Consider the following 27,672-nt stretch of genomic DNA (forward strand, 5'->3'; position numbering starts at 1 on the left):
GTAAATGCATTTTAAAAGCCTGAATGGTGACGCAATAGCCGAAGGCCCCAATTGATTCAGTAAACTATGAAAGGAAAGCAGAGGAGACGGTTTGTTTTTGAAATCCAACTTCGAGGGTTGTACTTGTAGCCCGGCTAGCTCAGTCGGTAGAGCATGAGACTCTTAATCTCAGGGTCGTGGGTTCGAGCCCCACGTTGGGCGCTTTGTATTTTTCTCTTCAAACAGTCACATTTTAAACGTTTTTTATGGTTTGCCTCCCTTTTACCGGATTGTGATTCAATTCAATGAATTTATTCGATTTGATAAAGTTGAAAACAATTTCTTGTAATAATAGGGTTATTAGTTACAACATGTCACTTACTGTTTCAGCTGTTTTTCAGAGATCCATGCAACACTTTTAAAATAGGAATCAAAACCTTACTATCATCATTAGTGTTTAGGTGGGCACTCACCGGTCCTCCTCATCCAACCTCTCCCCTATTACATCCCACCCCCAATGCCTTATTGTCTACCCAGATGGAGTTTGCCTCCAGTGAGGCTATTATGTTGAGGGAAAAACAAAAGCAGTCGTCCCTGGGTGGGCTCGAACCACCAACCTTTCGGTTAACAGCCGAACGCGCTAACCGATTGCGCCACAGAGACCACATGACCCACTATGGAGTAGGCAGACCATACAACATGTGAGGCTCCGGGCTGGGTTACCAGAGGCAGACTCTATAAAAGGTGCTTGGCCTCGTGACCTACCCTGGCTAGCTCAGTCGGTAGATCATGAGACTCTTAATCGTAGGTCGTGGGTTCGAGCCCCACTTTGCAAGCATTGTATTTTTCTCTACTCATGAGCACCCCCGAGTTCCGACAAGACTACAGCCGTGATCAACGACAGTACCATTGCGGGAGTGTATAATTGGGCAGTGAGGGAGACGGTGGAGGCAGCTGAACAGGACAGTCTTTGGATTTGGTGGAAAGGAGCAAAATTGGAACATACTGAGCCAGTCGCACCGCCGTTACGTCAAGTAACTACAATATATTTACATCCGTTTCATTTCAGCTCACTGCAAGTCACTCATGCAGTTTTCTGTCACAAGACGTGTGTCTGTTTCAAGAAGGGAGGGGTTCAGGTATAACAGGTGCTTTAGGTACTGAGGGACAATATACCTGCACAAAAAACGTGTGGATGTGATTGTAAAAAGCTTGCGCCCAACGTGGGGCTCGAACCCACGACCCTGAGATTAAGAGTCTCATGCTCTACCGACTGAGCTAGCCGGGCCGCGAAGGTGATTGTTTCACAGATCATTCAGATTGGTTGTAACAGCCCCTCCCCCACTGTTATATGGTACATAGACAAAGTCGGTGGGCCGTGGTGTGAAAGTCGACTTCGTCTCTGTGGCGCAATCGGTTAGCGCGTTCGGCTGTTAACCGAAAGGTTGGTGGTTCGAGCCCACCCAGGGACGATTGATTTTTCTTTTTTTTTTTTTTGCTATATGGTAGTTTTCCCATAAAATCCTACTGTTAACTCTTTACCTATGTTGTGTGCTATTCTTCCACATAAAATAGGCTTTCATATAAAAAAAAAAAGGTACTTGGACATGAAAGAGTGAGAGAAAGATTGAACAACTGTCACTGAAAAAAATATATTTTTTTGGCACTTTGACATCGTTTTGTGATTTTTCTGAAGAGACAATGCCATTTGTTTTAGAGATATAGGTCCATGTTATTGTCAGTGATACATTTAAAACAGGGAAGATCCAAGCTGGTCGCTCATGGTGTCCTACTGCTGCCTCTGCCCCTCCCCTCATGCACCACCCTTTCACAGCACATCAGTCTTTCTTCACGTGATGACTAAAAGTAAAACTACCGTCCCTGGGTGGGCTCGAACCACCAACCTTTCGGTTAACAGCCGAACGCGCTAACCAATTGCGCCACAGAGACGGGCTTGATATGGTGGTGTTGGTGGAAACTCTGTGTATGTGTGCGTGCGTGTGTGTGCGTGCGTGTGTGTGTGCGCGCGCGCGCAGCAGTGGGGAAAGGCTGTCTGGATGATTGCGCTGCGGGTTATTTCCTCTCAACCCGTTTTATTTCAGAATCACAGGAAACAAAACAAAAGCTCCATCTCCGCTCTTATCTCAACCTGTCCCAGATGAGACTCTCCTTTATGGGAGAAACACAAAGGTTAGTTAGTGGTAAATCTCAGTGAGAGAAATGCATCTGATTCAGTGAACTTTCTCTGATGTTCAGTTGCAGTTACTTTAGTATGTTTTGTTTATATGATTAGATTTTGAACATAATCTGCAGCTCTACTCTGACAAAACTGCGTCCCTGGGTGGGCTTGAACCACCAACCTTTCGGTTAACAGCCGAACGCGCTAACCAATTGCGCCACAGAGACTATTGTGCTGATTGTTCAGTGTGCTGAATTCCAACACCTCTTAATCACGGTGACTGAGCATCTCAGCTATTTGCTGGAGTGGTTGAAAAGTCACTAAACAGCATCTCAACCAGCAGTAATGTTTCAGATCGACACCCAGAGGAGCAGAAAGGTGGCTCATCTTAAATTTACTTTGCCATTTGGAAAACCTTTGAAAAGGGTAACTGGTTCTCCCAATCCTTATTCCCTCATCCTCCTATCTGAAGGTTTTCTAAGTGATGTAGTTTTATTTCTTGTTTATACTTAAATATTGGCAGATTGTTTGAATGGGCATTGTTATCAAAATGTCAATCACCGAAGCATCAGCTGAGGTCTCTGACAGATTTGACGTTTCTCTATTGGAGGCTTCAAAGCTAATGTCTTTGATTAGGTGTGTTTCATAACTACAGAAATTGTTTTCACATACATTTAATCAAAAAGACAACAAATCTCCAGTTGCATCTTATTCAGTTATTTATTAAGCATGATTGTCATGAATATTGGATTTTATAAAACATACTAAATGTTGCCTTTCCATTAATATACTGTAGATACAGGCCAACATGCAACAAGGCACCAAATGCTATAAAAAAAAAAGAAAAGAAAAGAAAAATAATTTTTTAAGACTTCATTTCCAACGGCACTCATCACAAATCACATTACTTAGTGCGGCATTCAAATTCAAATGCAAGAGGAACAAAATGTTATGTTTATAAACATGTTCCAAGTATGCACATGAAAATGTTATTATTGGCATATTTGTGAATTGTGAAATGTAGTGTTTGCATGTGTGTGTACATCCATGCAATCAGACAACATGATGCTGGAACAAAAGGGCCATTTTTAATAAGTAATTTACAAAGACTATGATTAGAATCTGCTCGTCTAACACGCTCGACCTAAAGACACGATCCCTGCTTCATATCTACCGACCCGTCAGCCATAAACTTCCTTTTGACCTCGAGCATCAAACGACATCTGGAGCGAAACAAACTGTAGAGAATTAAATTCACTGCCTGTACCCGGCCGAACGGCACCGCAGGGTGTCGGAGCCGATGATGACCGAAGCTGCAGGAGAGTTTCAGTTTCACACTCAGGGGGAACCGGTCATCTGATGACTCAGGTCCCGGCTCTGTCAGGGTCTCCGGTTGGATCCTTCTGGGATGCGTTCAGGGTCGGCTGGTCCTTCTGTGATGCGTTCGGGGCCGGCTGGTCCTTCTGGGATGCGTTCAGGGTCGGCTGGTCCTTCTGGGATGCGTTCGGGGCCTGCTGGTCCTTCTGTGATGCGTTCAGGGCCGGCTGGTCCTTCTGGGATGCGTTCAGGGCCAGCTGCATGGCCCAGATGCTCAGAGGCCTCATGTAGGCCAGTGAGCGGTAGATGCCCTTCTCACAGTAGGCTTCAGGAGTCTGGAAGGCCATGCCCAGCCTCTCCCACACCGTGCGGTAGCAGCCCTCGGCTGTACGCAGACCTTCCTCCCGCATACCCTGAGAAAACACGTCATAATATCCATATGATGTCATCATATCCATATGATGTCATAACATCAGCACATCTAGCCACCTAAAGGTGACTTAAAGCGCCGTATCCCTCAACAAAGTGTTCTATGACTTCAAAAGAATGTTTTGGAACCGGTTTGCTTTCTTGTTTGGAATTTTCTCCTGAAAAATGACTGAAAATATTTCCCCCGATCTACTAGTTGGTTAATCGACTGTTCAGACATGCAGAACAACAGAATGAGATTACTACTCCTGATGGTGTCCAGTCCTACAACGTAAAGTACACACTAATATACACACACACCTCATGGATCATCGTGGCCGCGAGACCGTACACGACTCCGATCCAGACCTCGTCGGACTGGACGCTGGAGCGGTCGGGAACTCCTTCGGGTCGCATGCCGTTCACGGCCCCCATCTGACCTCCAGCGAATCTCATCACGTTCAAGTCAAACACCGACTTCAGGGCGGTCCGGATCTTTTCTTTTGGAAAAGCCTGAAGAAGACGTGACGTTGAGACCACAAAACGTTCACGTTATGTCCGAATCCAGAAACAATCCTTCTACTTATATTTGTGTACTGATGGAGAAAATGTGACGTACACAACTGGAAGTACTGCATATTTACACAATTTTAACAATCAGTTCATTACTTAAAAAAACTGTGTTTCTGTAAGAAAAACATTTAATATCATTAGAACATAAATAACAAGTAGTCACATAAAAATACTGACCAGAATTCAACACGTTATAAGAATTCAAATATGTCCTGCTTAGTGTGTATTTAGCTCATAATATTGAGATCAAGGTCACGTCAAGCTTTGCTGTGAACGTTCGACTTCTCTCTCTTCAACTTTTTAGTTTTAGTTTTAAAGGTCTCTGTGGTGTTGAGGATGATTTCTCCATCTCTGAGATGTGTAACTTGCCTGGTCGTCTCCGTCTCCGTCTCCGAGCCCGGACGCTGCCAGGAACCAGTGGCCGGCACACTGGTCCGACATCACGCTGTTGGACAGGTCTCTCCCGCTGCTGTCATAGTTGTAGTACTTTCCTAAACATCATGGTGGGAAAAATAAATAAACGGAATCAATTCATCCAGCGGATTACAAACTTAACGAACCTCCAAAATCTATATTTGATTTTTTTTCAGTCAATCTTTTTAGAATCGGTTTTGTTATCGGTCCGTACGTGGAAACAGGCTTTTGAGTTGATCACCGTCACCAATGAAAACACGTGGACATGGGTTGTAAACGAGAGCTAAGCAAGAGAACCGTTTCCATGGAGATGCTGAGATGAAGATTTATAAAGATAAATACGTAGATGTTTGAACTCACCGTTCCACAGCAGTTTGTCAAAAGCAGCACTTCCTCTGTCCAACAGGTCTCTGTAACGTTTGTACGTCTCCTCCTTGTCCATCAGTCCGGCCATTTTACACATCACGCACAGGGACGCCAACCACAGCCCACCACAGTACGCACTGGAGTAAACACAAATATGGATATTATAAATATTCTTACTAACATGGCTTCGCTCTTTGATGCAAATATAATTAATGTCCTGATGAAGTCCAATCAGACACTTAAATCTACCTGAATGTTGATTAAAGATGGATCTGACACTTTGGACCAGCTGCTGTAACCTTCTGAATTTAAAACACTCTGTTTGATGGAAATACTGAAGTATGACGTTTATATGCTTAAATTATTAATATGATTTGAAGAAAAAAAAGAAGTCTAACACTTAATGTAAAAGAAAGAAAAGATGGATTTTGTTACGCTTCATTTCAGCTGATCCTGATCCAGTAAAACGTGGCGGGATCGGCTCCTCATACCGAATCAGGACTTCTCTTCTAGTCCACATAGAAGAACCAGTCCTCAGTTTAAATAACGATATTATTAATCCTCTTTACTCAACTCATTTTGCTGTAATAATACACCCCGGTGTTTTTACAAAAATAAACAAAGGGGACATTTGTGGAAGCAACAACATGCAGCCTTCAACACATTTAATTGAACAACACAAAAGCAAAATGAAAGAATATTATTCTATGAATCAGTCCTGCTGATATATGAATCTTTCCACTAAAATTGATTTCTGGTCCTCTGTACTTTCAATTTGAAGAGAAATGAAACAGGAAGTGTTTTGGAGGCCATTCATCTTTGCCAAAGCTCTCAGTCACATTTAGAGGCTCTGCTGCGACACACAACTCAGTTTTATATATTAATATATCAATACCTCCATTTTTTCCTGCCATTTTTTAATGCTACATGTTCGTCCTCTCCTTCAACTCTCACCTCGGTCCAGTCACCGTCCAGCCGTCGTAGGTCTGGTCAGCATATCCAGAGTTCTCTATCAGGCCGTCTCCGTCCAGGTCGAACTTCATCTCTGACTCCATCACCGCCTGACGGATCGACCGGAGTAAAACAGGTTTCAGCTGATTCCACTCATTCAGCAGGGTTAACACTCTTTCTCCGGTTTGTGTACCTGGCAGATGGGCCACATGTCCTGGAGGTACTGACTGTCCTGGGTCAGATGGAAGTCCCTGTAGACCTGCAGGACAAACTTCAGGTTCAGGTCCTTCCAGTCTGCGGTGTCGTGGATGAGGTAGGCGTTCACCCGCTGCCACGGCTCGTCGTCTAGGCAACAGAAAACACCTCTGATCACTACATCAATTAAAACGTGGCGAGAACGGCAGCAGTCCTGACGTATTGTAGGATATAAATGTACAAAGTCACTGATAGGACCTTTCTGTAAGAGTTTTAATGCAAAAAAACTAAATATTATAATTGTTAATCTCCTCCGTCTCCTACCGGGATCCCCGATGTCGTGAGGCACCACGTTTTTGGCCTTGACGGGAGAACAGCGGCCGCTCATCAGGTGGAGCCTCTCGGTTGGGTCTTGGTTAACGACGCTGCCGGCTGGGAAGAGATTCACGCTGTAAAACCTGGAGCCTTTTCATCAACTGCACCTGCTCAGATCATCGATCAAACACTCACTGGGAACTCACCGATGTCGTACTGCACGCTCAAGGCCAGTTTGGGCCACAGCATGATGAGCGCAAAGGAGGCGTAGAAGTGCACGTCGTACGTGTTGTACATTCTGTACTCCTGACCTGGGAAACAGGTCACATGACTCATCAACAGCTAATTAACACAGGCTTTTATTTCTTTTTACATTTTTACCAGGTTTTTCAGTTTAATGAGCTTTTTAACAATAGTTGGTGCAAGTTACTTAAAAATGATGGTTTTGTTGGTAGAAGAAGACACATTTGTTTGAGCACATGGATGTTGTTAAAACAAATATTTGAAAGCTCATGTAACCATGGCACCAGAACTGGAAGTTCATGATTTTGAAGTACAAACATTACAGATCAGAGGAATGAATGTTTTGGTTTTCATGGTTACCGTGTACACGTCACCTGCTTGGACATCAACCACAGTTCACTTTCATACGTCACATTTTTAATTAAATGTCAATTGCAATCAATAAAGACCCACACGCATTTTAAAAAAGCTAAATCTGAAAGCAGACTGCCGTCTGCCAGCCTACCTTCCAGGTAAGCAAAGCGCCCGAACTCCCTGATGACAGCAGGCCGAGCCGGCAGACCTCCGTTCTCGCTGCGCACGCCTCCGCTGACATCGGCGTCCTCCGATAGCTCCGTCCACACGGTCCCTCCGTCCACCACGAAGTACAACTCGTTGAACAGCGCCGACTTGTACCAGGAGGGGAGAGAGCTGCAGCACATGAAACACAAGCCGGAGGACCAACGGTGCGTAACTGGGGAGTGCATGAGCTATAAAGTAGTCTGATCAATCAATCAATCTTTTTCATTTCAGGTCCCGAGCTGTCAGAGGGGGAACCACCTGTCCTGCAGTACGGGTCTCTGCCACTCCTCAATGCTGCGCTCCCATTGGTTGTAGTGTGTGAGGGCGTAATGACTGAGCGACGGCGCCGCGTCCCCATTGGTGCCAAAGTAACGAGTGTATCTCCTGTAAGCAGAGAGGATGGAGCTACAAACATGCTTCATGTTCATCAACAAAAGCAAAACAATTATATATTATAACTTGATAAATATGACAATGAGGTCAGAGGTCAGGTTTGTTTACAGGAGCAGGAAGAGCTGATGAGTTACACGTCACTCGGTCAGTTAGAGCTGTGAAACAGAACATTTATTCAAAGTATATTTGGTTGATTGTCACCTCTCATCAAAACATGTTTTTTTCTGCCTCAGTCATGATAAATAATCAGAGCAGGAACATCGTTGAACTTCATCTCAGTTTCAGATTTGCTTTTCTCACTGAACTTGTAACGAGCATTACGATAACAGGAAGTTCAGGTAACACCTGGTGAGTTCTTCTGTAACCTGAGCAGCAAACCGAGCGGAGAGGAACAACATCTGCTGAAGCTCAGCGAGCAGAACAGCTGCTCGACGTCGATGACCGAGGGGAGAAAACTCAGAAGTCCTGTTTCACAATGAACTTTATATGTCTGTGCTATAAATGCCCCAAATTTATGTTCAGTCATTTTTCTCTACTTTCTACAAAGCCACATGAATGTGTGTTTCCGGTGTGTTTCCGGTGTGTTTCCGGTGTGTTTCCGGTGTGTTTCCTGTGTGTTTCCTGTGTGTTTCCGGTGTGTTTCCTGTGTGTTTCCGGTGTGTTTCCGGTGTGTTTCCGGTGTGTTTCCGGTGTGTTTCCTGTGTGTTTCCTGTGTGTTTCCGGTGTGTTTCCTGTGTGTTTCCTGTGTGTTTCCGGTGTGTTTCCTGTGTGTTTCCTGTGTGTTTCCTGTGTGTTTCCGGTGTGTTTCCTGTGTGTTTCCTGTGTGTTTCCTGTGTGTTTCCTGTGTGTTTCCGGTGTGTTTCCTGTGTGTTTCCGGTGTGTTTCCTGTGTGTTTCCTGTGTGTTTCCTGTGTGTTTCCGGTGTGTTTCCTGTGTGTTTCCTGTGTGTTTCCTGTGTGTTTCCGGTGTGTTTCCGGTGTGTTTCCGGTGTGTTTCCGGTGTGTTTCCTGTACCTGATGTGTTCCTTCTCTCTTGACCCAAAGGTGATCTTGGGCATGTCCCAGGCCAGGCAGAACTCCAGGCTGTTCCGGCTCTGAGCCGGTACCGAGCAGCTCACCGCCAACGCCGCCGCCACCTTTTCCCCCTTCGCCGTCGGTGGGCTGGATCCTGCAGGAGGTCCGACGGAGACGTTACCGAGGTCAGTTAGCAATATGTGGCATCTTTATCAGTTTTATCTTTTAACACAATGAGACACCAAAAAAGATTGCACAAAAAAATAACAGAGAATGTTGCAAAGTGTTTAACCCTGACATTTCTGAGCTTTCATATTCCTGTTTCTAATGCGTTAGATCAGCAGAAATAAAAGACTTCAGATGCATTAGCTTCTAAAACCCCAAATTATGTTCTTCAGTTCCTTTTTAAACTATTTGGGGAATTATTAATAGAGATAAAATCAGAGAAACGGCAGTAAATGTGTGGAGAGGAATGGAAATAAAGACATGAAACTAGTTGGATGTTGTGGGTCGTCTGGTTTTACAAAACCAGTTGCCTTCTGTGACTTCTTTGTAAGTTGATTATTCTCAGCTTGGTCCAGACAACATGTCTCACTTTCTTGTGTCTAAAATCATTGTAACCGATCTGTTCTCAAAGTTTAAAGCTCAACTAATGTTCGAACACGCGTGGCATCTTTCCACCGTCTGTTTTCAGGCACTGACCCGTCGGAGAGTCCAGCCGTCCGTCGGTGATGAGGTCACTCCACAAACCACTGCAGGTTCCCTTCGGACTGAACGCCGTCTGGTGACTGATCTCCCTGTCGGGCTGGTAAAACACACACACACACGCGCACACACACACACACACACACACACACACACACACGCGCGCGCACATGCACACGCACGCACGCATGCACGCGCGCACACACACACACACACACACACACACACACACACACACACACACACACACACACACACACACACACAGTAAATCTACAACATAATGCTTATTAATACCACAGATTTTTGATAACGGAGACTATTGTTCCAAATCCAGGCTTTAATCCCCGAGAATGTCTCGCCACAAAAACCTTTAATGATTTTGTTAAAATCATTCAGTGAAAATCGAACCTGCTCTCGGGCTGCGATGCACAGAGTGTACGGGTTCACCGGGGAGCAGTGATGGAGCAAGACCCCCGACATCGCCTCCCCCTCCTTCTCCAGGTGGAATGGTTCGTTCCAGTGTCCGCCGCTCTTGTCGTCCTTGTGTCCCGATCCGTTGACCATCGTAAACATGATGGAGACGTCCAGAGCGTAGTCGTTCTTGTTCTCTATGTCCCACACTAATACTGCCACCGGGAGGCTCGAGTCCTGAGACACAAAGGAGACGTAGATGAGGGAATAGATTTTATCATCTTGTCCACAAACCATTTAAAATGTCTTCTATCTTAGAATAAAGTTACTGAAGCACAAAAAAAGGTTGAGCCAAAGTGGATGAATGCCTGAAAACACGTACTTAACTTTTACCACCATAGTTTGGACGTGTGTGAAACATCCTTTGTCTTTAGTTGAAACTAGTTTTGAAACAGGAATAGTTTTCCAGGGTTTCCAACTAACCCTGAAGCTACGAACACTTTTACTTACAGTCTGTGGTTCCTACATTTTGATTTATTCTTGTTATTGTTTGGTTAAATTGTCGTGTTAAGCAGTGAGACATGATGCAACATATATAGATGACCAAGAAATTATGGATGAACTTGGAATCTATTCATGTAAAATCATCATTAAAAGCCACAAACTTTGAATAATTTTTGAAGCCTGTTGCAACTACAGATGGCAGACTAAAATATTACATTATATTAAAAAAAAGTTGAACCTGGTAATCGTGAGGGATGACTGGGGAAATCTGTCTGCAGGTGAGGGTGACGTTCTGGCCCGGCAGGTGGTAGACGGTCCAGGCGCGCGGGTACAGGGCGTGGTAGAAGGCGTACTCTCCGCAGTAGCCCCAGTTCCAGCCCTGTAACGTGGGCGGACGCTCCACAGAAAGCACCTGCTGGTAAACCGTTTGTCCTCCACGACGCAAACACACCGTGAACTGGAAGACCAGAAAAGTAATGTGCATGTCAGAAAATTAGACTTTATAAATGAGCAACAAGATGTGCAAAGTATTTTCCCAGCATGCCCTCTGATAAACATCTGAATGTGCTTCAGATGGCGAGAACAATAGAGCAAGTTTCTGCAAGTACTGAAAGAGTCACAGCCTTTGACCAACACGGCTGTTAAGAAAGTATCGCCGAGTGATCTCCATTCGTTCTGGTTTTAAACTACAGCTTAAGTAAATGATAAACTCTGGAAGAATGCTGGTTTCAAAAGGGTACGTTTTTATGAGACTTAAAGGAGCTCCACAGAAGAATGGAGATAAAAGACTTCCTTATCTGTAAACCGAGACAGCTGAAAGAGCAACTGGCCGACTTTGTGTGCCGACATTCATTGAAGTCAACGAGCAGTTTCTGAAAAAGTTCTAAAAACAAAATGTCCTTTCATTGAGGAAACCATCCATCTTGTGGAGATGTTGTATACCTGGTTGGCTGTGACCGTTTTATAGTGGTACATCCCAGGGTTGAGCTGCCACCTGCAGAACTCCCCCCTCCACCCTCTTGTGATGGTGCCACCTCCGATACCACCCAGTGGAGCGCCTGTCAATCACAGTTCAGCGTCAACAGAGAAATAGGGAAGAGGGGAGAAACATTAATGGCTAATCCAGAGCTTTATGACTTCATGAGGTTATAGGTCTGCAAGGGGCCCGTGTTAGCGTTTCACCTTGGAAAACAAAATATATGCGATTGGCTGCAGCACATTGAAACTGAAGCTGATTTGATTCGTGGCTTTATTCTGATGTGTGTCCATGTTGGACTCCTCGCTCCTAAAATAGACCTGAACTCACCGTATATTTGACGTAAGGGTTGAGCACGAAACATGTCAATGAACGGAGCTTTCTTCTCCACCTGCGTCTTCTTGTACCACCACTTTAGATACCTGATGAACACATGACAGAGCGGCGGTCAGTGGAAGGAATCCAAATGTCAAATAATAAAACACAGCTTGGAAATCAGAACGGGTGCTTCAGTTACAGTCATGTGTTGAAGGGTTGAAATTATCCATCAAAGGAGCTTTTAAAGTTCCATCACAAGCACATGTTTAATAAGCAAACATCCTCATTTCTGTTTTTCTATTCATAGTCTGAAATGTGGGTTAGGGTTAGGGTTAGGGTTAGGGTTAGGGTTAGGGCTATGATGTTGGTCGAGGTGGTCTGGATTCCAGGAAGTGTTTCACCTTTGCTCTAATAGACTGCATCCTTTTATTAATGTAGCTCAACAACAGTATCTGAATCCTGGACAGTCAGAACAGGAGGACGGATGACCGGCATGCCAGAATAATCCAGGAAGTTTCAGCCACAATGGGCTCAGCTGCACCGCAGACAAAAACCTCAGAGCACAGCTGAGTCCAGAGAAACAACAACGGCCCCGCCGATACAGCTCCACTCAGGAGGAGATGAATGGGATCCGTTAAAGCGTGACATGTGAAGCCATAGCAGCTTGTTCTGCAGTTCAGCTGGAATGCAAACAATAGTCCTCCCTCAATCCGGATCTGAGAGCACCGGCCAAGTCTGCTAACCTGAATCTAACCTGTGTGTGTGTGTGTGTGTGTGTGTGTGAGTGTGTGAGTGTGTGTGTGGGTGTGTGTGGTGTGGTGTGTGTGTGTGTGTGTGTGTGTGTGTGTGTGTGTGTGTGGGTGTGTGTGTGTGTGTGTGTGTGGGTGTGTGTGTGGGTGTGTGTGTGTGTGTGTGTGTGTGGGTGGGTGTGTGTGTGTGTGTGTGTGTGTGTGTGGGTGGGTGTGTGTGTGTGTGTGTGTGTGTGTGTGTGTGTGTGTGTGTGTGTGTGTGTGTGTGTGTGTGTGTGTGTGTGTGTGTGTGTGTGTGTGTGTGTGTGTGTGTGTGTGTGTGTGTGTGTGTGTGTGTGTGTGTGTGTGTGTGTGTGGGTGTGTGTGTGTGTGTGTGTGTGTGTGTGTGTGTGGGTGTGGTGTGTGTGCTCAAGCTGCCATCTCATTTACGACCTCAGTAAACGTGTTCCCGGTGCTTAAAGCCCGACTAACTGAAACCTAGTTTACAGTATTCTTATCTTTTTATTGCAAGACAAGCAGTTTTTACTGCACTGCTGTTGCAGACATCGTTTTATATTTGATTAATCCGACCGTTTAAAACCTGTCAATCAAATGAAAGAGAGCTGCAGGTGTAGTTAAACCTGGATTTAATAGTATTGTTCATTCTCTCTAAACAGAGCTGACAGACAGTGCAGATGAGGAAATAGGAGCTGTGCTGAGTGCAGCGTGTCTGCGTTGCCACAACAGTTTTCTGAAGGTTTGAAGCGACCTGTTTGAATGGTTTTGAGACTCAGACTCAAAGTACAGGTGTGTTAACAAAGACGGCATTCCACTTCGGGGAGGTCCTGTCTGTTTATGTTGGTTTAGTGACTCACTGGGACTCTTAATGAAACTGAAACATCACTGATAAAAGGTCTGTTACATCATCATAGTGAACTGAAAGAACTGGCTCTGTATTAAAGGAGTCACATGGAGGGATCATGTAATTAGTGGAACAGGGGAGATTTGGATTGGGTTTCTACAAACGACCAGTTATTCAGTCCATATTTTTATATATATGCACATTATCATTGATAAGAAACACGTCGAGTACAAATCAAAACAAAGCGTGTCCCTGCAGACGGACTCAGACACAGCTGAGGACTCCTTGAGTCCAGAACCAGTTCTCTGGATCTGGACTGTAACTGAGAGGAAGCGCTGCTGGCTGTGAGATCCACTAAAGATCCACTAGAGACCTGCTATAGATCCACTAGAGACCCACTAGAGATCCAGTAGAGACCCAGTAGAGACCCACTAGAGATCCAGTAGAGACCCAGTAGAGACCCACTAGAGACCCACTAGAGATCCAGTAGAGACCCACTAGAGACCCAGTAGAGACCCAGTAGAGACCCATTAGAGACCCAGTAGAGATCCACTAAAGATCCACTAGAGACCCGCTATAGATCCACTAGAGATCCAGTAGAGACCCAGTAGAGATCCAGTAGAGACCTAGTAGAGACCCACTAGAGACCCACTAGAGATCCAGTAGAGACCCACTAGAGACCCAGTAGAGACCCACTAGAGACCCAGTAGAGACCCACTAGAGATCCAGTAGAGACCCACTAGAGACCCAGTAGAGACCCAGTAGAGACCCAGTAGAGACCCACTAGAGACCCAGTAGAGATCCAGTAGAGACCCACTAGAGATCCAGTAGAGACCCAGTAGAGACCCAGTAGAGACCCACTAGAGACCCAGTAGAGACCCACTAGAGACCCAGTAGAGACCCAGTAGAGACCCAGTAGAGACCCAGTAGAGACCCACTAGAGACCCAGTAGAGACCCACTAGAGACCCAGTAGAGATCCAGTAGAGACCCACTAGAGACCCAGTAGAGACCCAGTAGAGACCCAGTAGAGACCCAGTAGAGAACCAGTAGAGACCCAGTAGAGATCCAGTAGAGACCCAGTAGAGACCCAGTAGAGACCCAGTAGAGATCCAGTAGAGACCCAGTAGAGACCCACTAGAGACCCAGTAGAGACCCAGTAGAGATCCAGTAGAGACCCAGTAGAGAACCAGTAGAGACCCAGTAGAGATCCAGTAGAGACCCAGTAGAGACCCAGTAGAGACCCAGTAGAGATCCAGTAGAGACCCAGTAGAGACCCACTAGAGACCCAGTAGAGACCCACTAGAGACCCAGTAGAGACCCAGTAGAGATCCAGTAGAGACCCACTACAAACACTGCAAACACAGATGTCAAAGATTTGTACTCAACAATTCACAGGAGACTTTAAAATGTTAGTGAGAGTTAAAACAAAAAAGTGTCAACTCCTTGTTCATTTCCACAGGAGAATGAAGACGTTCAATGGAGGTATTAAAGGTGTTTTTTGAACTAATAATACATTATTTTTTCCCACTCAGATCTTGAGCAGACGAAACAAAACAATTGGGAACATTTTCAAAGAACTTGTCAGCAGCAGACGCTGCGACTCCTCCAGCTGCCGTCGGGTAAAACATCTGTTTTAAAGCTTTAATACGGAGGAACGCTGAGATGCTTCTTCTAAACGTCTCGTGTCATCGATTCATTATTTGTTTGCGGTCCTACACCTGGAAACTGTGAAGAACTACACGTGAGGATTCAACATTTTCCAGTCAGGTTGTGTTTCCCCCTCAGGTCTCAGGTGTGGGCCAAGAAACAGGACACTATGGGCTGAAGTCTCCCCAGGTCACCATGGTAACATGCATGGGGGTGAACTCTGCAGACTGGAGGCTGCTGTGATGAGTGGATGTCAACTGAAGCAAATTGGTGTTGAAAAATGTTTTTGATTGCAGGTATTTGTTGCTGGAGGATTTCATGAGCTAGATTTCAGTGCATCTCCTGGATCTGCGTCTGAATGTGCTTCAGGTGGAGGAAACTGACCTGATCCCCAGGCCGATGTGGTCCAAGACGTTGGACAGCGAGACGTCCTTTGCTTGAAAGGGCTTCCTCTTCTCCTTGAACTCGTGTGCCAGACAGATCCGCCAGCCCTCCTTCGGCACCCCGTACCCCATTTCCTCGGAGACGTACCTGCTCATGAGGTCCGCTGTGGATTTGTCGCCCCACTCCGAAGTCATCTTTTGAAGGTTTTTTTAAGGGAGCTTAAAGTGACAAAATACTTCTGGTTAGAAGCAGGGAGGTCGCAGTTCTCCTGACACAGCTGATCAGGCGGTGAGCATCAACAATGAGGAGGTCGTCACTGTTGGTACTGGGACAATAAACAGGTTGGAGGTTCAAGTCCCATTATGGGATGATGACAGTCCTCCTCGGCTCAGGGTCTTCATCTAGGACCGATGTGAAGCCTCTGGTCCCCGATGGACACAGAAAGTAGACCCGGAGGAGGAGGAGGAGGAGGAGGAGGTGCAGCTGTCCGCACCCGCGGATGGATGGAGGGCTGACGGCTAAAGAACAGGACGTATTCCGGATCAGTCGTTTGTCCGGGACACCTACAAAGAGATCAAACAGGACAGAAGGACATGTTGTGAAGGAGATCGATCAGCTGTTGGTTGAAAGAAGGCCAACATCAAGCGGCATTTCAGTCACCAGCGTCAGCTGCACACAGCCTTCATACGTGGTCACGGGACATGTGCTGAAACACCCGTTTGCTTGAAAGTCGAGTAACGGCAGGAAACGGAACCCGCTAAACTTCTAGTAACGTAAAACTGGACCCGACCTCTGCTAGCATAGCGCTCACTAAGCCTTGCTACGCGGAGGGGTTCGGACCCGGGCGTTGACTGTCAGGCACCAGGCTCTGTCAGGCTGCTATGGTTACGGGCTCTTTGTTTACCTGTTTGCTGAAGGTACGTGTCACCCAAACAATTACCTGCTTCTACAAACTGTAGTTGTTGTTTTAGCGTGACGGACGACAAATGACCACATCTGGCTGGAAACCAGCGTTGCCTGACAAACCTGCCGCAGGTAACCAAGGCGCCGCCGAGCCGGTGTGAGACTGAACCATTCAGACGGAAGAAAGGGGAGGTGGTTCGGTCCAACCTATTTACTTCTACTGTGTTTACAAGCAATTGTATATTATGAAGATCATACAATTTAAGAAAATGCTATACAATGTTCTCTTTAGTATGTTTGGCATTAATAAGCAACCGAAGAGGTTATTTGTGATTATTGATTTGAGTCTCTCCCTACAGGTTACCATAGCAACACGCCACGTCCCGTCACCCTGGCCTTTGGGTCGCTTCCAGATGGTCGACCAAAAAACGTTCCTGTAATTCTCCACCGTCGTTTTATTCTTTACGACATGTAAAAACTTGAATTGATCCGTGATTTACACGTTAATCTGAACATAATCTCACGGAAAATCCATGTTTCTGGATTAATCTTGTAATTCCTGGCGGAGTTTCCTGTTCCCGCGGTCTGTGATTGGTCGCCCGGCAGCGGAGCCGTTGTTTAGTTTCCTGTAGCTCGACGCTAGCTGAGCAGGTGAGCTGTGCTGTCTGGACTCTTCGGTGTTTTCTGGGAGAAGTTCGTGTTGGTTCACTTTGAGTACCGACGCTGACTTCTCTGGACTTCAAAGGTCGCTTGAGGCCACTTTATGTATTTAAAGCTCCTTTTAAAACGGCCATGAAGCAAACAAGTTCACTTCTGTGTCCGACCAGCTGAAACAACGAACCCGTTTCTTTGAACACTGACGTAGTTCAGGTGGAGCAGTTTGTTGTTACGGGTCGTTGTTGGCTCGTCCTGCTGCAGATGATCGAGGTGGTGGCCTCCATGGCCCGGGGCCCCGTGCTCCTGGCCGGGGAGCTCATGGAGTGTCTCATTACCTTCACCAACCCGATGTCTCACCTCTCCACGTCAGCCAGCAGGTAGCAGCTCTCTCCACCTAACTCCATCTAACTCCACCTAACTCCATCTAACTCCACCTAACTCATCTAACTCCACCTAACTCCACCTAACTCCATCTAACTCCACCTAACTCCATCTAACTCACCTAACTCCATCTAACTCCACCTAACTCATCTAACTCCACCTAACTCCACCTAACTCCATCTAACTCCACCTAACTCCATCTAACTCACCTAACTCCATCTAACTCCACCTAACTCCATCTAACTCCATCTAACTCCACCTAACTCCATCTAACTCCACCTAACTCACCTAACTCCATCTAACTCCACCTAACTCCACCTAACTCCATCTAACTCCACCTAACTCATCTAACTCCACCTAACTCCATCTAACTCCACCTAACTCCACCTAACTCCACCTAACTGCATCTAACTCCATCTAACTCCACCTAACTCCATCTAACTCATCTAACTCCACCTAACTCCATCTAACTCCACCTAACTTCATCTAACGCCAACCAACTCCACCTAACTCCACCTAACTCCATCTAACTCCACCCAACTCCATCTAACTCCACCCAACTCCATCTAACTCCATCTAACTCCACCTAACTCATATATATATATATCCCTTTACTCCCTCTCACTCCCTCTTACTCCCTTTACTCCCTCTCACTCCCTTTACTCCCTTTACTCCCTCTCACTCCCTTTACTCCCTTTACTCCCCCTTTACTCCCTCTCACTCCCTTTACTCCCTTTACCCCCTCTCACTCCCTTTACTCCCTCTCACTCCCTTTACTCCCTTTACTCCCTCTCACTCCCTTTACTCCCTTTACTCCCTCTCACTCCCTTTACTCCCTCTCACTCCCTCTCACTCCCTTTACTCCCTCTCACTCCCTTTACTCCCTTTACTCCCTCTCACTCCCTTTACTCCCTTTACCCCCTCTCACTCCCTTTACTCCCTCTCACTCCCTTTACTCCCTCTCACTCCCTTTACTCCCTTTACTCCCTCTCACTCCCTTTACTCCCTCTTACTCCCTCTTACTCCCTTTACTCCCTCTCACTCCCTTTACTCCCTCTCACTCCCTTTACTCCCTTTACTCCCTCTCACTCCCTTTACTCCCTTTACTCCCTCTCACTCCCTTTACTCCCTTTACCCCCTCTCACTCCCTCCCTCTCACTCCCTTTACTCCCTCTCACTCCCTTTACTCCCTTTACTCCCTCTCACTCCCTTTACTCCCTTTACCCCCTCTCACTCCCTTTACTCCCTCTCACTCCCTTTACTCCCTTTACTCCCTCTCACTCCCTTTACTCCCTTTACTCCCTCTCACTCCCTTTACTCCCTTTACTCCCTCTCACTCCCTTTGCTCCACATTTAAAACACAACTGCACAGTCTCTTTCTCTGAAATTTTCAATTTAATATAGGTTAATATCTAAAGGACATATCTGAACAAGGGCAAAAGTATGTCAGCTATCACAGAATTATCTGCATCGTTAATAATAACATCGATGTGATGTGTTAACAGCCGTATGAACAAAATCAAATATCACGGTATTTTTTCCTCAAAAGCCCTGATCACTCTATTGTGGGGTGATTATTGGTGCTTTCACAGAATATTTGAGAGATTTTTTAATAAATAATCATCAGTAATGTGGATGTAATGATTATTGGGTTAAAGGCACTTTATAGAACAGTCAGAACAATTACATCATTTTACTCTGATGTAAATTTTAAACCCAGAAAAAGACGACGTTTGTGCTGTTTCACAACTTTAAATGTAGAGAATTAGTTCCTGTTGATGTGTGAAAGGATCATTTCATTTGTCTCTAACTCCACATTGACTGTGAACATGTGATGCAGGACACTTGGATCAATTATTCAATCGGTCCCTCTGTGAAGTGTAACCCTGATTTTCTCCCCGTGTCCCAGTGAGATGCTGGCGTGGGCGAGCGCTCAGATCCACTGTCAGTTTCACGCCAGTGAGAACCGGGTCGCCCTGCCGGCTCACGGCAACAAGCAGGACGTCCAGGCGGAGAGCGACACGGTGCTGATCCCCAGCCGAGGTGAGGAGGAACGATATGGACGAAAATCAAGAAATGTTTTACAAAAACACAGATAGATTTTGCTGCAAATTGAAATACAACTTTTATGACTATGTGGATATTGTTGTCCACATTTTATCAGCCTTATATTTCACAAGTAATACACCTCGAATGTCCTCTGTCCTTCTGCAGGAGAACGAGGGCAGTGTGTGCTGGACACGCCACCCAAGATATTATTCTGTGATCTGCGCCTCGACCCTGGAGAGAGTAAAACTTGTATGTTGGTTTAAGATCCATTAAAAAAAAAAAAGAAATCTAAAATAATCTAATCTTTCAATGTTTGTCATAAAACCGACACATGAAAACCTTTTGGTCATAACAAATCTTAAGTTATTCGCATGTTGTGTTTTTTAATCATTTTTACGACAGTATTTGTAAACAGACGAGACATTTCTTTGTGACATCACAACTCTCCCACAGACTCGTACAGCGAGCTGGTGCCCGTCGACGGGCCTCCGAGTTTCCGCGGTCAGGCGGTGAAGTACGTTTACAAACTGACCATCGGCTGCCAGCGGGTCAACTCGCCCATCAAACTGCTCCGGGTTCCCTTCAGAGTGCTGGTTCTGCAAGGTGAGACACAATTTGGACTTCGACCGTCACTTTCCTGCCTTTTGGCCATTTAGGCAAGTGAGACCAGAAATGTTTTTGAAGACAGTGAAAGGGATTTTATTTTACGTTTTACTGAGGAAATTAAGAAAATGTAGTTCCAGGAGTATTTCAACCTTTTGATCTCGCCGTGCATCGTTTCCTGTCGAACCTGCAGGTATGCCGGAGCCTCCGTTCCCCCAGGATGAGGAGGTTTCCCCCTCCAACCCGTTCCTGGAGGAGGAGGAGGCGAGCCGCCGGGATGCTCGGTCTCTGGAGCGAGCGCTGGACATGCTGATGGTCACCACCTCCAGACGTTGCCCCCGTCAGTGTTTCTTTAAACCACGACATCATTTCATGCAGTAGTTTATTTTTTCTGATTAATATTTTCCACAGTTATTCCATTCACGTGTCCACATCTCACCTGTGTTCCTCCAGACATGTTTAATATCACCAACATGCGCGGGAAAGTGGCGAAGCTCTGCATCTTCAAGACGGTGTACCGACTCGGGGAGGACATCATCGGTACCTTCAACTTCTCCGAGGGAGACATTCCCTGCCTGCAGGTCGGTCTCTGTCCACGGCTCTGTTTACATCACTGTGTGAACTTCCTGTGACACCGTGTGTGTGTGTGTGTGTGTGTGTGTGTGTGTGTGTGTGTGTGTGTGTGTGTGTGTGTGTGTGTGTGTGTGTGTGTGTGTGTGTGTGTGTCTGTGTGTGTGTGTGTCTGTGTGTGTGTGTGTGTCTGTGTGTGTGTGTGTGTGTGTGTGTGTGTGTGTGTGTCTGTGTGTGTGTGTGTGTGTGTGTGTGTGTGTGTGTGTGTGTGTGTGTGTGTGTGTGTGTGTGTCCAGTATTCAGTGAGCCTTCAGAGCGAGGAGGAGATCCAGCAGCAGTACCAGCGGCGACCCGGTCAGGCCGTCAGCGTGACCGGACACGGCCGCCACATGGAGTCCTGCCTCCACACGGCCTCCAGCCACTTCTCCCTCCCCATCCCCCTCAACGTCACGCCCGGCTTCAGCACGGACATCAGTCAGTCACCACGGAGATGAAACATGTCATATTTAACATCAGCTACTTACTTAAAAAAAAATTTTTTTTAATCTATTGTGATACTTTTTGCAATTTTTTCTAGTTTTTAAAAATGCACTTGTCGGTTAAATTTAGTCCTTAAATATTCCATTTTTACTTTCAGTGACTCGTAGATCAGCATCCTTCAAACATTTTGACCGACTGAAAAGAGACGGTTAATACAACGTTTTCTCAGCTATTGTTAGACTAAATGTTAATAGAAATTATTCACACTTAAACGTGGAACATTTTTCAAATATAAACACTGAGAAACAGCGACGTGCCGGCAAAAGTCAAGAAAGAAAACCGACGGCACGAAAACAGAAATACAGAATCCCCCAAAAATGTGAGACGTCATTGATATGACACACACCGTTTTTTATTTTATAAGTGCATAATGAATTAAATATAACTATTAATTTCTAAGAAAAAAAACAAGTTATTTTAATTTCGATGTAGTTGCATCAATTTTGTCTAAAGGTGAGACGTACACAAAAACTATAAATAATGTCACTTTTATTTACACTAAAGTCACATTCAAGGACTCAGACATCTCATTTATTACCAGATAAACATCTGTTTTTAAAGATGTTAACATTTATGTTTGATTATGGTTTTTGTTTTTAGTTTTTATTGACAAAATTAAAGAAGTTATATTTTGATGTTTTTCAGTGTATCAAGCTCACAATGATCAGAGAATCAGAGGTTTCCGTGTCATTCGTTCTCTTCAGTGACGCTGAGGTGGCGCCTGCACTTTGAATTCGTCACCGCCCGGGAGCCGATGGAGCCGCCCACTGTTCTGCTGAACCAATCGGAGGTCACGGTTTGGGCCGGGGCGGAGCATGTCAACGTGGACACCTTCAGCTGGAATCTGCCAATCAAAGTGTTGCCCACCAACCCGGCGCTGGCGTCCTACATGTCCCAGTTTACAGGCTCCAACAGCATTAACATCTGACTGTGTGTGTGTGTGTGTGTGTGTGTGTGTGTGTGTGTGTGTGTGTGTGTGTGTGTGTGTGTGTGTGTGTGTGTGTGTGTGTGTGTGTGTGTGTGTGTGTGTGTGTGTGTGTGTGGAAACAACGTCTGCAGCCAACTGGATGTTTTTTCTTTTTGTCAGCTGCTTTCTAACCGAATTATGAACATCTTCCTTGTTGAAGATCACAGTTCTGTGGTTCTTCTTCATCTCTGTATTTATTTCATGTTGGACTCCTTTTTATTTTATGAAATCACAGTTTATTACCTGAGAAGTTTGTTTCTGTCCGACTGCTTTTCTTCCAGCGTGAGATGTAAGAACTACAAGAGACGATTAAAAGTGTGACCTGGAATTGTCACTTTTTTTTTATTTAGTAAAGAAGAATTTTATTTGATGGTTATAAATGAGTTACAGCAGAGAACAGGTCAAAACCAATAGAAATATATATTAATATATGTATGTACTGGCTTATATTTACAATTGGATGAATTAAAAAAAAAGGCATTTAGTTTGGTATAAAAATCCCTCAAGACATTGAAAAAAAAACCATTTAAATGGTCTTTAGCAAATAAAACTTTAGGATAAACTTTAACAGTTTATTGTGATATCTAACATTAAAAATAAGCTTTATGTAAATGTGTTAATGTACCTCATTGGGTAGAAAATACTGCAGTTTTACTTGTATATATTTTCACAGGTAAATATGTACCTCACATTTACGACATTGATTTTACAACCTGAAAGTTACAGATGCTGTTTATGTGTTCGATATGTGTTAAAGAAGTCTGCTGATATTTAACTGTAGTGAGTCGAAGCTCCACAGCGGCTCTTCAGCCCTCCAGCTGTTGCTGCAGCTGGAGGGATCCGTGGCTCGGGTCCTCGCCGGCGCTGCCGGGCGAGCAGGGCAGGCGGCGGTCGGCCGTCTGGACCAGAAACGCTTTGCAGGTCGCCGGTTCGACTCGTACTTCACACCAGGCGGGGAAGTCCACCGGCCGCTGAACCCTGGACACACACGGAGGTAACGACGTCGCTCAAACATGTCTCTTTACTTTCTGCTTCATTCTGTGACATGTTGGCTCTGAACTCAGAATACAGCAGCGTCTCAGTCGTACACTTGAAGGAACATCAACCATCATTTTCTCACGTCGGCTGTGAAGTTGATTTTCTAAAACAGTTAAACCTTAACAGCATTTTTAAGGAAGTTGCTTTAATAAAAACATAAAAATGATCTTGACTTCAGGCTTTAAATCAACTTCTTTTGCAGATATAGTTACTAGTTACACAACAAATATAAAAATAAACAAAAACATGATCAGCTTCTAAAATATGATTCAAGATACATTTTAAAACATCTATTCAGTAATAAAGTAGTTGGAGAGCTTTAGCTGAACATCAACAACTCCGATGTTAAATTCTATTTATATAAGTAATAATACAAAAATGTAAAAAAAAAACAGGATCCAGTCTGCATACTTTTACTTGTAATACCATAAATAAATGATTTCTACTATAATCTCTACTTTCATTAAATATTTTTCCCACAACTCCTAATTTCACCCAAATACTCCCATCAAGACAAATTGATGTCCTCTCAGACTTCCTGGAGTCTCAGACTGTCTGGACACCGAAGCCTCTCCAGGTACTCACATCTCGCAGCAGCCGACGCCGATGGGGTGCAGACAGGTGCACTGCATGCAGGCGGCGTCCATCCAGGTTTCCCCCAGAGAGAAGTGCCGCCCCTCGAACTCGCACAGAGCTGCACCGACACGGCAAAAGAAGTTGAAAGAACGGAGATGACGACGGGACGTGAGGTTTTGTTATCGTGGGATCTGATCTCACCTCTGGAGTTGAAGTGGCACTCGGTGGGTGCAGCAGAGCCGCCGGCGCTCCACAACAGAAACACTGCAGCTGCAAACACCCAGAAAACCCCCGTCAGCTCCATCTTCATCTGCTCTCTGCTGGATGGCTCCTCTTCTCCTTCTGTTCCCTCATTTATACATCCGGAGGGTTCAGGACCACGGCGGGAGGTGGGGGGGGGGGGTGGGGTCATCACCATCATGTGGTCGCAGCCCTGGCCGTGGAAGGTGTCGGAGATGCCATCCACTGGGAGGAGGAGGAGGAGGAGATCACCTCGCTGCGCATCAGTGGGCATGAACCTCTAAAAGTGGTAGAAAGGATGACACATCAATGACTAAGAGAGGGAAGAAGAGGAGGAGGAGGAGGAGGAGGAGGAGGAGGAACGTGATTCATCACCAGTCAACCTCTGCTTCGGTTTGGAAGAGCAGCTGAACACGTGAAACACATTTAGAAATATTCATCTGTGACAACACTCCAGTAAATAAATGAAATATGGAGATTTGATGATGCGAGGCTTTCAGCTCCGACGGCTTCATGTGAAATCATCTGAACAGACAAACAGAACAATAGTGAATAAACATAAAACCTCCACCAGGTGCTGCCGTTGATCTGAAGCTTCCTGGACTCCAGCTGGACCGACGGCACGCCGGCTCTCTGCAACCAACACATCTGGACATCATTCATGTCGGTTTCTCATTTCTCACCCATTTTTATGCTCCTGTACAATATTACAAACACATACTGTCACTAAATTACTTATCAGGACTTCAGTTTATCATAAAGAGTGTAAAACATAGAACTGTGTATAGATTAAATAATCAGAAAATGTTAAATAAATCTGGCCAAAAATTCCTAAAACAAGCTCCATGTTACTGAGTTACATCCAATATCTTACGTACATCTTACATGGATGAAAACGGTTGAAAAAAAAACAACAATCAAATTGACAACATTTTTGTCAAACTGACAAATTCAAAGTTTATTAATAAACTTTCAAGCTCAACTGTCAAGAATTTTTTTTTGCACTTTAATTTTTTTCAGAACTTTTTTAACCGGACGTCTTTTTTTTTTTTTTTATCAGAAAAGGTGTTTTGCTAAAAATGAATTTGTGCATTTAATTGGGACAAAATGATTCATCCCATCACATCAGTAACAGAATCGGCCTTCAAACACGTGTCAGTTTAACGTCCGTCGTGCAGACGTGTTTGTTTCTTCGTCTTCGTGTCACTTCATCCACGAACAAAGAACCAAATGTCAGAAACGAAGACGTTGATCCGACCTGACTTCAGTCCGTCCGTCCGTCCGCCAGCAGAACATGAGCTCATCTTCTTCCACTTGTTCTCTATCTGACGGCCGAGGTGGAGATCGTAGGAAAGCTCGTCTCCGGCCGGTCTCGGGGGCCCCGGGGCCTCGTAACACGGCGCTTTACGTCCCCTCAGTGACAGTCTCACTGAGAGTGATGATGGGTCCGATCAGCTGGGATGCTCCTTCATCCTCTCCATCTATGACTCACAGTTTCCTCTCAGGCAGCTTCAGTTCCTGCAGTTCAAGTTGTCCTTATTATAAACCAACAGGTGAATATAATATATCTGCTATAAGATAATGTATATAAATATAAAGGCCTGCTGTCTACTCCCTTTGAGTTTATATATGCAGTGTTTGAGGGGATGGAGGGTATTTTAGAGGGTCGTGTTCTTCCAGACCGGGCGGCGCTGACCTCTGCTGACCTCTGCGGGTCCCATACGACCGGATCGGACCGCCGTGTTGTCGTCAGCGCCGATGACCTCGTCAGAACCAACGATGAGGATTTTCCTGTCACACGCCTGTTGCTCTTCACGGATGTGCACTTAATTGGCGACAAGCGAGTCTTTAATTGGGGTGATTCACGAGGCCGTCGCCATGACATCACCGTCCTCTTTAACCTTTAAACAAACGGACTGGTTGTATTAATTGAAATCTTTCATATAGAAAACAGATAGAAAACATTTTTTTATATTATTGTTTAGTGTAAGTATCTAAAGTTTTATTCGAAGGCAACTTGGCTTCTTTTTCTTTCTTTTTTTTACTTTCTTGAAGATGTTTTGTCTCTCATCCAAAATGACAAACTGGAAAGGAGTTCCCTGTTTTAGGTTCTTGTGGGACCCCGTCAGCCCCCTGCGGTCCTGAAGGCCATGATAACGGAAAGGATTTGTCTTTGTTGTTGTTAAGATGTGAATCTCCCTTTGTGGGGATCTCTGATAAGTGTCTCAGACCACCTCCTCTGTTCAGTGAAGGTTTTCCAGTTCACTCTTTATCGGTCTTCACGGGCCAACTTGTATAAATCACTGTCCTTGTTTCCGTCTGTCTCTGTGTTGGAATGGCGACCTGTCCAGGGTGGAGCCTGCCTTCACCCAATATGATAGGCTCCAGCCCCCCCGTGACCCGTGAACATTATATTTAAGCAAGAACATACAATCCTCCAAACTAAGATCCAGACCCCCCATTGAACTCAGAACCTCCTGATTGTGAGATGACAACACTGGCTTAGAACTTCACCATTTTGCTGCCTTTATGACTAATATTACTTTGAAACATGTTATGGAAGAGCGATCAATGGTGCAGTGGTTGGTGTTAAGTCCACGTAGAAAGTCCCCGATGGGGATCGAACCCCTGACCTTTAGACTGTGAGATGACAACACTGACAACTGCATCATTGTGTTACCTGATAAAACTTGAACGGAAGTCATACTTCGAGCATGTTGTCAGAAATAGCACGAAAAATTCATACTTCTTTAATGTCGTCCAAAAAGTCATACTATATTAGGTTGGCTAAAATATGGAAAAAAAAAAATCATATTTTGCTCGACATGCTATAAGTATGACTTCCATTCAACTTATGGAAGCCAGCATAGTGGTGCACCTGTCAGTGTTGTCGTCTCTCAGTCTTTTCAAGTCTTTTCCCCGTGTTTTCAAGGGGGTCTGCATTGATATTACATATCTTCCTGTAATGGGTAGTGAATGCAAAACTTTTTCAATTTATCCAAACATTTCAACTTCACTAAAAGTTGAATCACCATCAACAAGTGGAATCTGAACCATTGGTGAAGTAGAATCTTTTACCTGTTGAGTGAACTCCGTGGTACACTTTCTCCTGCCACGACTCATTCTCCGCCACCGAAGATGGTCCCACGGTCTACGACGCCGACTCCCAGCTGGAAACGACCTCATGAAGACACGGGTTCGAGCCCCGCCGAGGTAACACAACACACATGGTTCAAGGTTTACCCGCCGAGGTAACACAACACACATGGTTCAAGGTTTACCCGCCGAGGTAACACACGAGGTTCACGGTTTACCCGCCGAGGTAACACACATGGTTCAAGGTTTACCCGCCGAGGTAACACACGAGGTTCACGTTTACCCGCCGAGGTAACACACGAGGTTCACGGAGGGCGAGACCTCCTAAGGCGAGTCCCTGTAAGGGTAAGCCACAAACCAAAGGTAAAAAAAAAAAGTCCAAAAGAGACTTTTTATTTTTTCATTGTGTACTGGTTGAGTTGCCTCACAGTGAGAAGTAACTTGGTGCATGTCAGTTCAGAAAAAGGTCATACTCCAAAAAGTCATAAAAAAGTCATACTATAGTAGGTTGGCTAAAATATGGAAAAAAAAGTCATATTTTGCTCGACATGCTATAAGTATGACTTCCATTCAACTTATGGAAGCCAGCCTGGTGGTGCACCTGTCA

At 45.1% G+C, this 27,672-nt stretch overlaps 3 protein-coding genes and 6 non-coding genes across 9 annotated transcripts; 3 read left to right on the forward strand and 6 right to left on the reverse strand.

Moving 5' to 3' along the window:
• The first annotated feature begins 128 nt into the window (after positions 1 to 128).
• trnak-cuu (transfer RNA lysine (anticodon CUU)) lies at positions 129 to 201 on the forward strand. The gene has a single exon. It is a non-coding gene; the product is annotated as a tRNA-Lys (tRNA).
• A 367-nt stretch (positions 202 to 568) lies between these two features.
• On the reverse strand, positions 569 to 642 carry trnan-guu (transfer RNA asparagine (anticodon GUU)). Its single transcript has one exon. It is a non-coding gene; the product is annotated as a tRNA-Asn (tRNA).
• Positions 643 to 1,194: 552 nt separating this feature from the next.
• On the reverse strand, positions 1,195 to 1,267 carry trnak-cuu (transfer RNA lysine (anticodon CUU)). Its single transcript has one exon. It is a non-coding gene; the product is annotated as a tRNA-Lys (tRNA).
• Positions 1,268 to 1,377: 110 nt separating this feature from the next.
• Positions 1,378 to 1,451, forward strand: trnan-guu (transfer RNA asparagine (anticodon GUU)). The gene has a single exon. It is a non-coding gene; the product is annotated as a tRNA-Asn (tRNA).
• Positions 1,452 to 1,855: 404 nt separating this feature from the next.
• trnan-guu (transfer RNA asparagine (anticodon GUU)) lies at positions 1,856 to 1,929 on the reverse strand. The gene has a single exon. It is a non-coding gene; the product is annotated as a tRNA-Asn (tRNA).
• A 382-nt stretch (positions 1,930 to 2,311) lies between these two features.
• On the reverse strand, positions 2,312 to 2,385 carry trnan-guu (transfer RNA asparagine (anticodon GUU)). Its single transcript has one exon. It is a non-coding gene; the product is annotated as a tRNA-Asn (tRNA).
• Positions 2,386 to 2,854: 469 nt separating this feature from the next.
• On the reverse strand, positions 2,855 to 16,034 carry gba2 (glucosidase, beta (bile acid) 2). The gene is made up of 17 exons (XM_069723220.1): positions 15,446 to 16,034; positions 11,836 to 11,927; positions 11,472 to 11,587; positions 10,768 to 10,986; positions 10,023 to 10,262; positions 9,609 to 9,711; positions 8,907 to 9,060; positions 7,760 to 7,885; positions 7,446 to 7,630; positions 6,904 to 7,008; positions 6,707 to 6,814; positions 6,381 to 6,532; positions 6,191 to 6,297; positions 5,231 to 5,373; positions 4,826 to 4,947; positions 4,205 to 4,396; positions 2,855 to 3,888 (listed from the first exon to the last, which is right to left on the reverse strand). The coding sequence occupies exons 1-17, from the start codon at positions 15,637 to 15,639 to the stop codon at positions 3,523 to 3,525; spliced, it is 2,724 nt and encodes a 907-aa protein (XP_069579321.1). The 5' UTR covers positions 15,640 to 16,034; the 3' UTR covers positions 2,855 to 3,522.
• A 1,140-nt stretch (positions 16,035 to 17,174) lies between these two features.
• Positions 17,175 to 22,443, forward strand: rgp1 (GP1 homolog, RAB6A GEF complex partner 1). The gene is made up of 8 exons (XM_069723249.1): positions 17,175 to 17,382; positions 19,296 to 19,429; positions 19,601 to 19,684; positions 19,889 to 20,038; positions 20,232 to 20,378; positions 20,492 to 20,619; positions 20,905 to 21,082; positions 21,853 to 22,443. The coding sequence occupies exons 1-8, from the start codon at positions 17,267 to 17,269 to the stop codon at positions 22,074 to 22,076; spliced, it is 1,161 nt and encodes a 386-aa protein (XP_069579350.1). The 5' UTR covers positions 17,175 to 17,266; the 3' UTR covers positions 22,077 to 22,443.
• A 92-nt stretch (positions 22,444 to 22,535) lies between these two features.
• Positions 22,536 to 24,271, reverse strand: msmp1 (microseminoprotein, prostate associated 1). Its single transcript, XM_069723250.1, has 3 exons — positions 23,931 to 24,271; positions 23,739 to 23,847; positions 22,536 to 23,093 (listed from the first exon to the last, which is right to left on the reverse strand). Exons 1-3 carry the CDS (start codon positions 24,241 to 24,243, stop codon positions 22,922 to 22,924), a joined length of 594 nt encoding a protein of 197 aa, XP_069579351.1. The 5' UTR covers positions 24,244 to 24,271; the 3' UTR covers positions 22,536 to 22,921.
• Positions 24,272 to 27,672: the final 3,401 nt, after the last annotated feature.

This window comes from Brachyistius frenatus, unplaced genomic scaffold (genome assembly GCF_029030835.1).
Source record: "Brachyistius frenatus isolate BFR_SWC_R1_liver_20210118 unplaced genomic scaffold, ASM2903083v1 Contig_321, whole genome shotgun sequence".
Lineage (NCBI taxonomy): Eukaryota > Metazoa > Chordata > Actinopteri > Embiotocidae > Brachyistius > Brachyistius frenatus.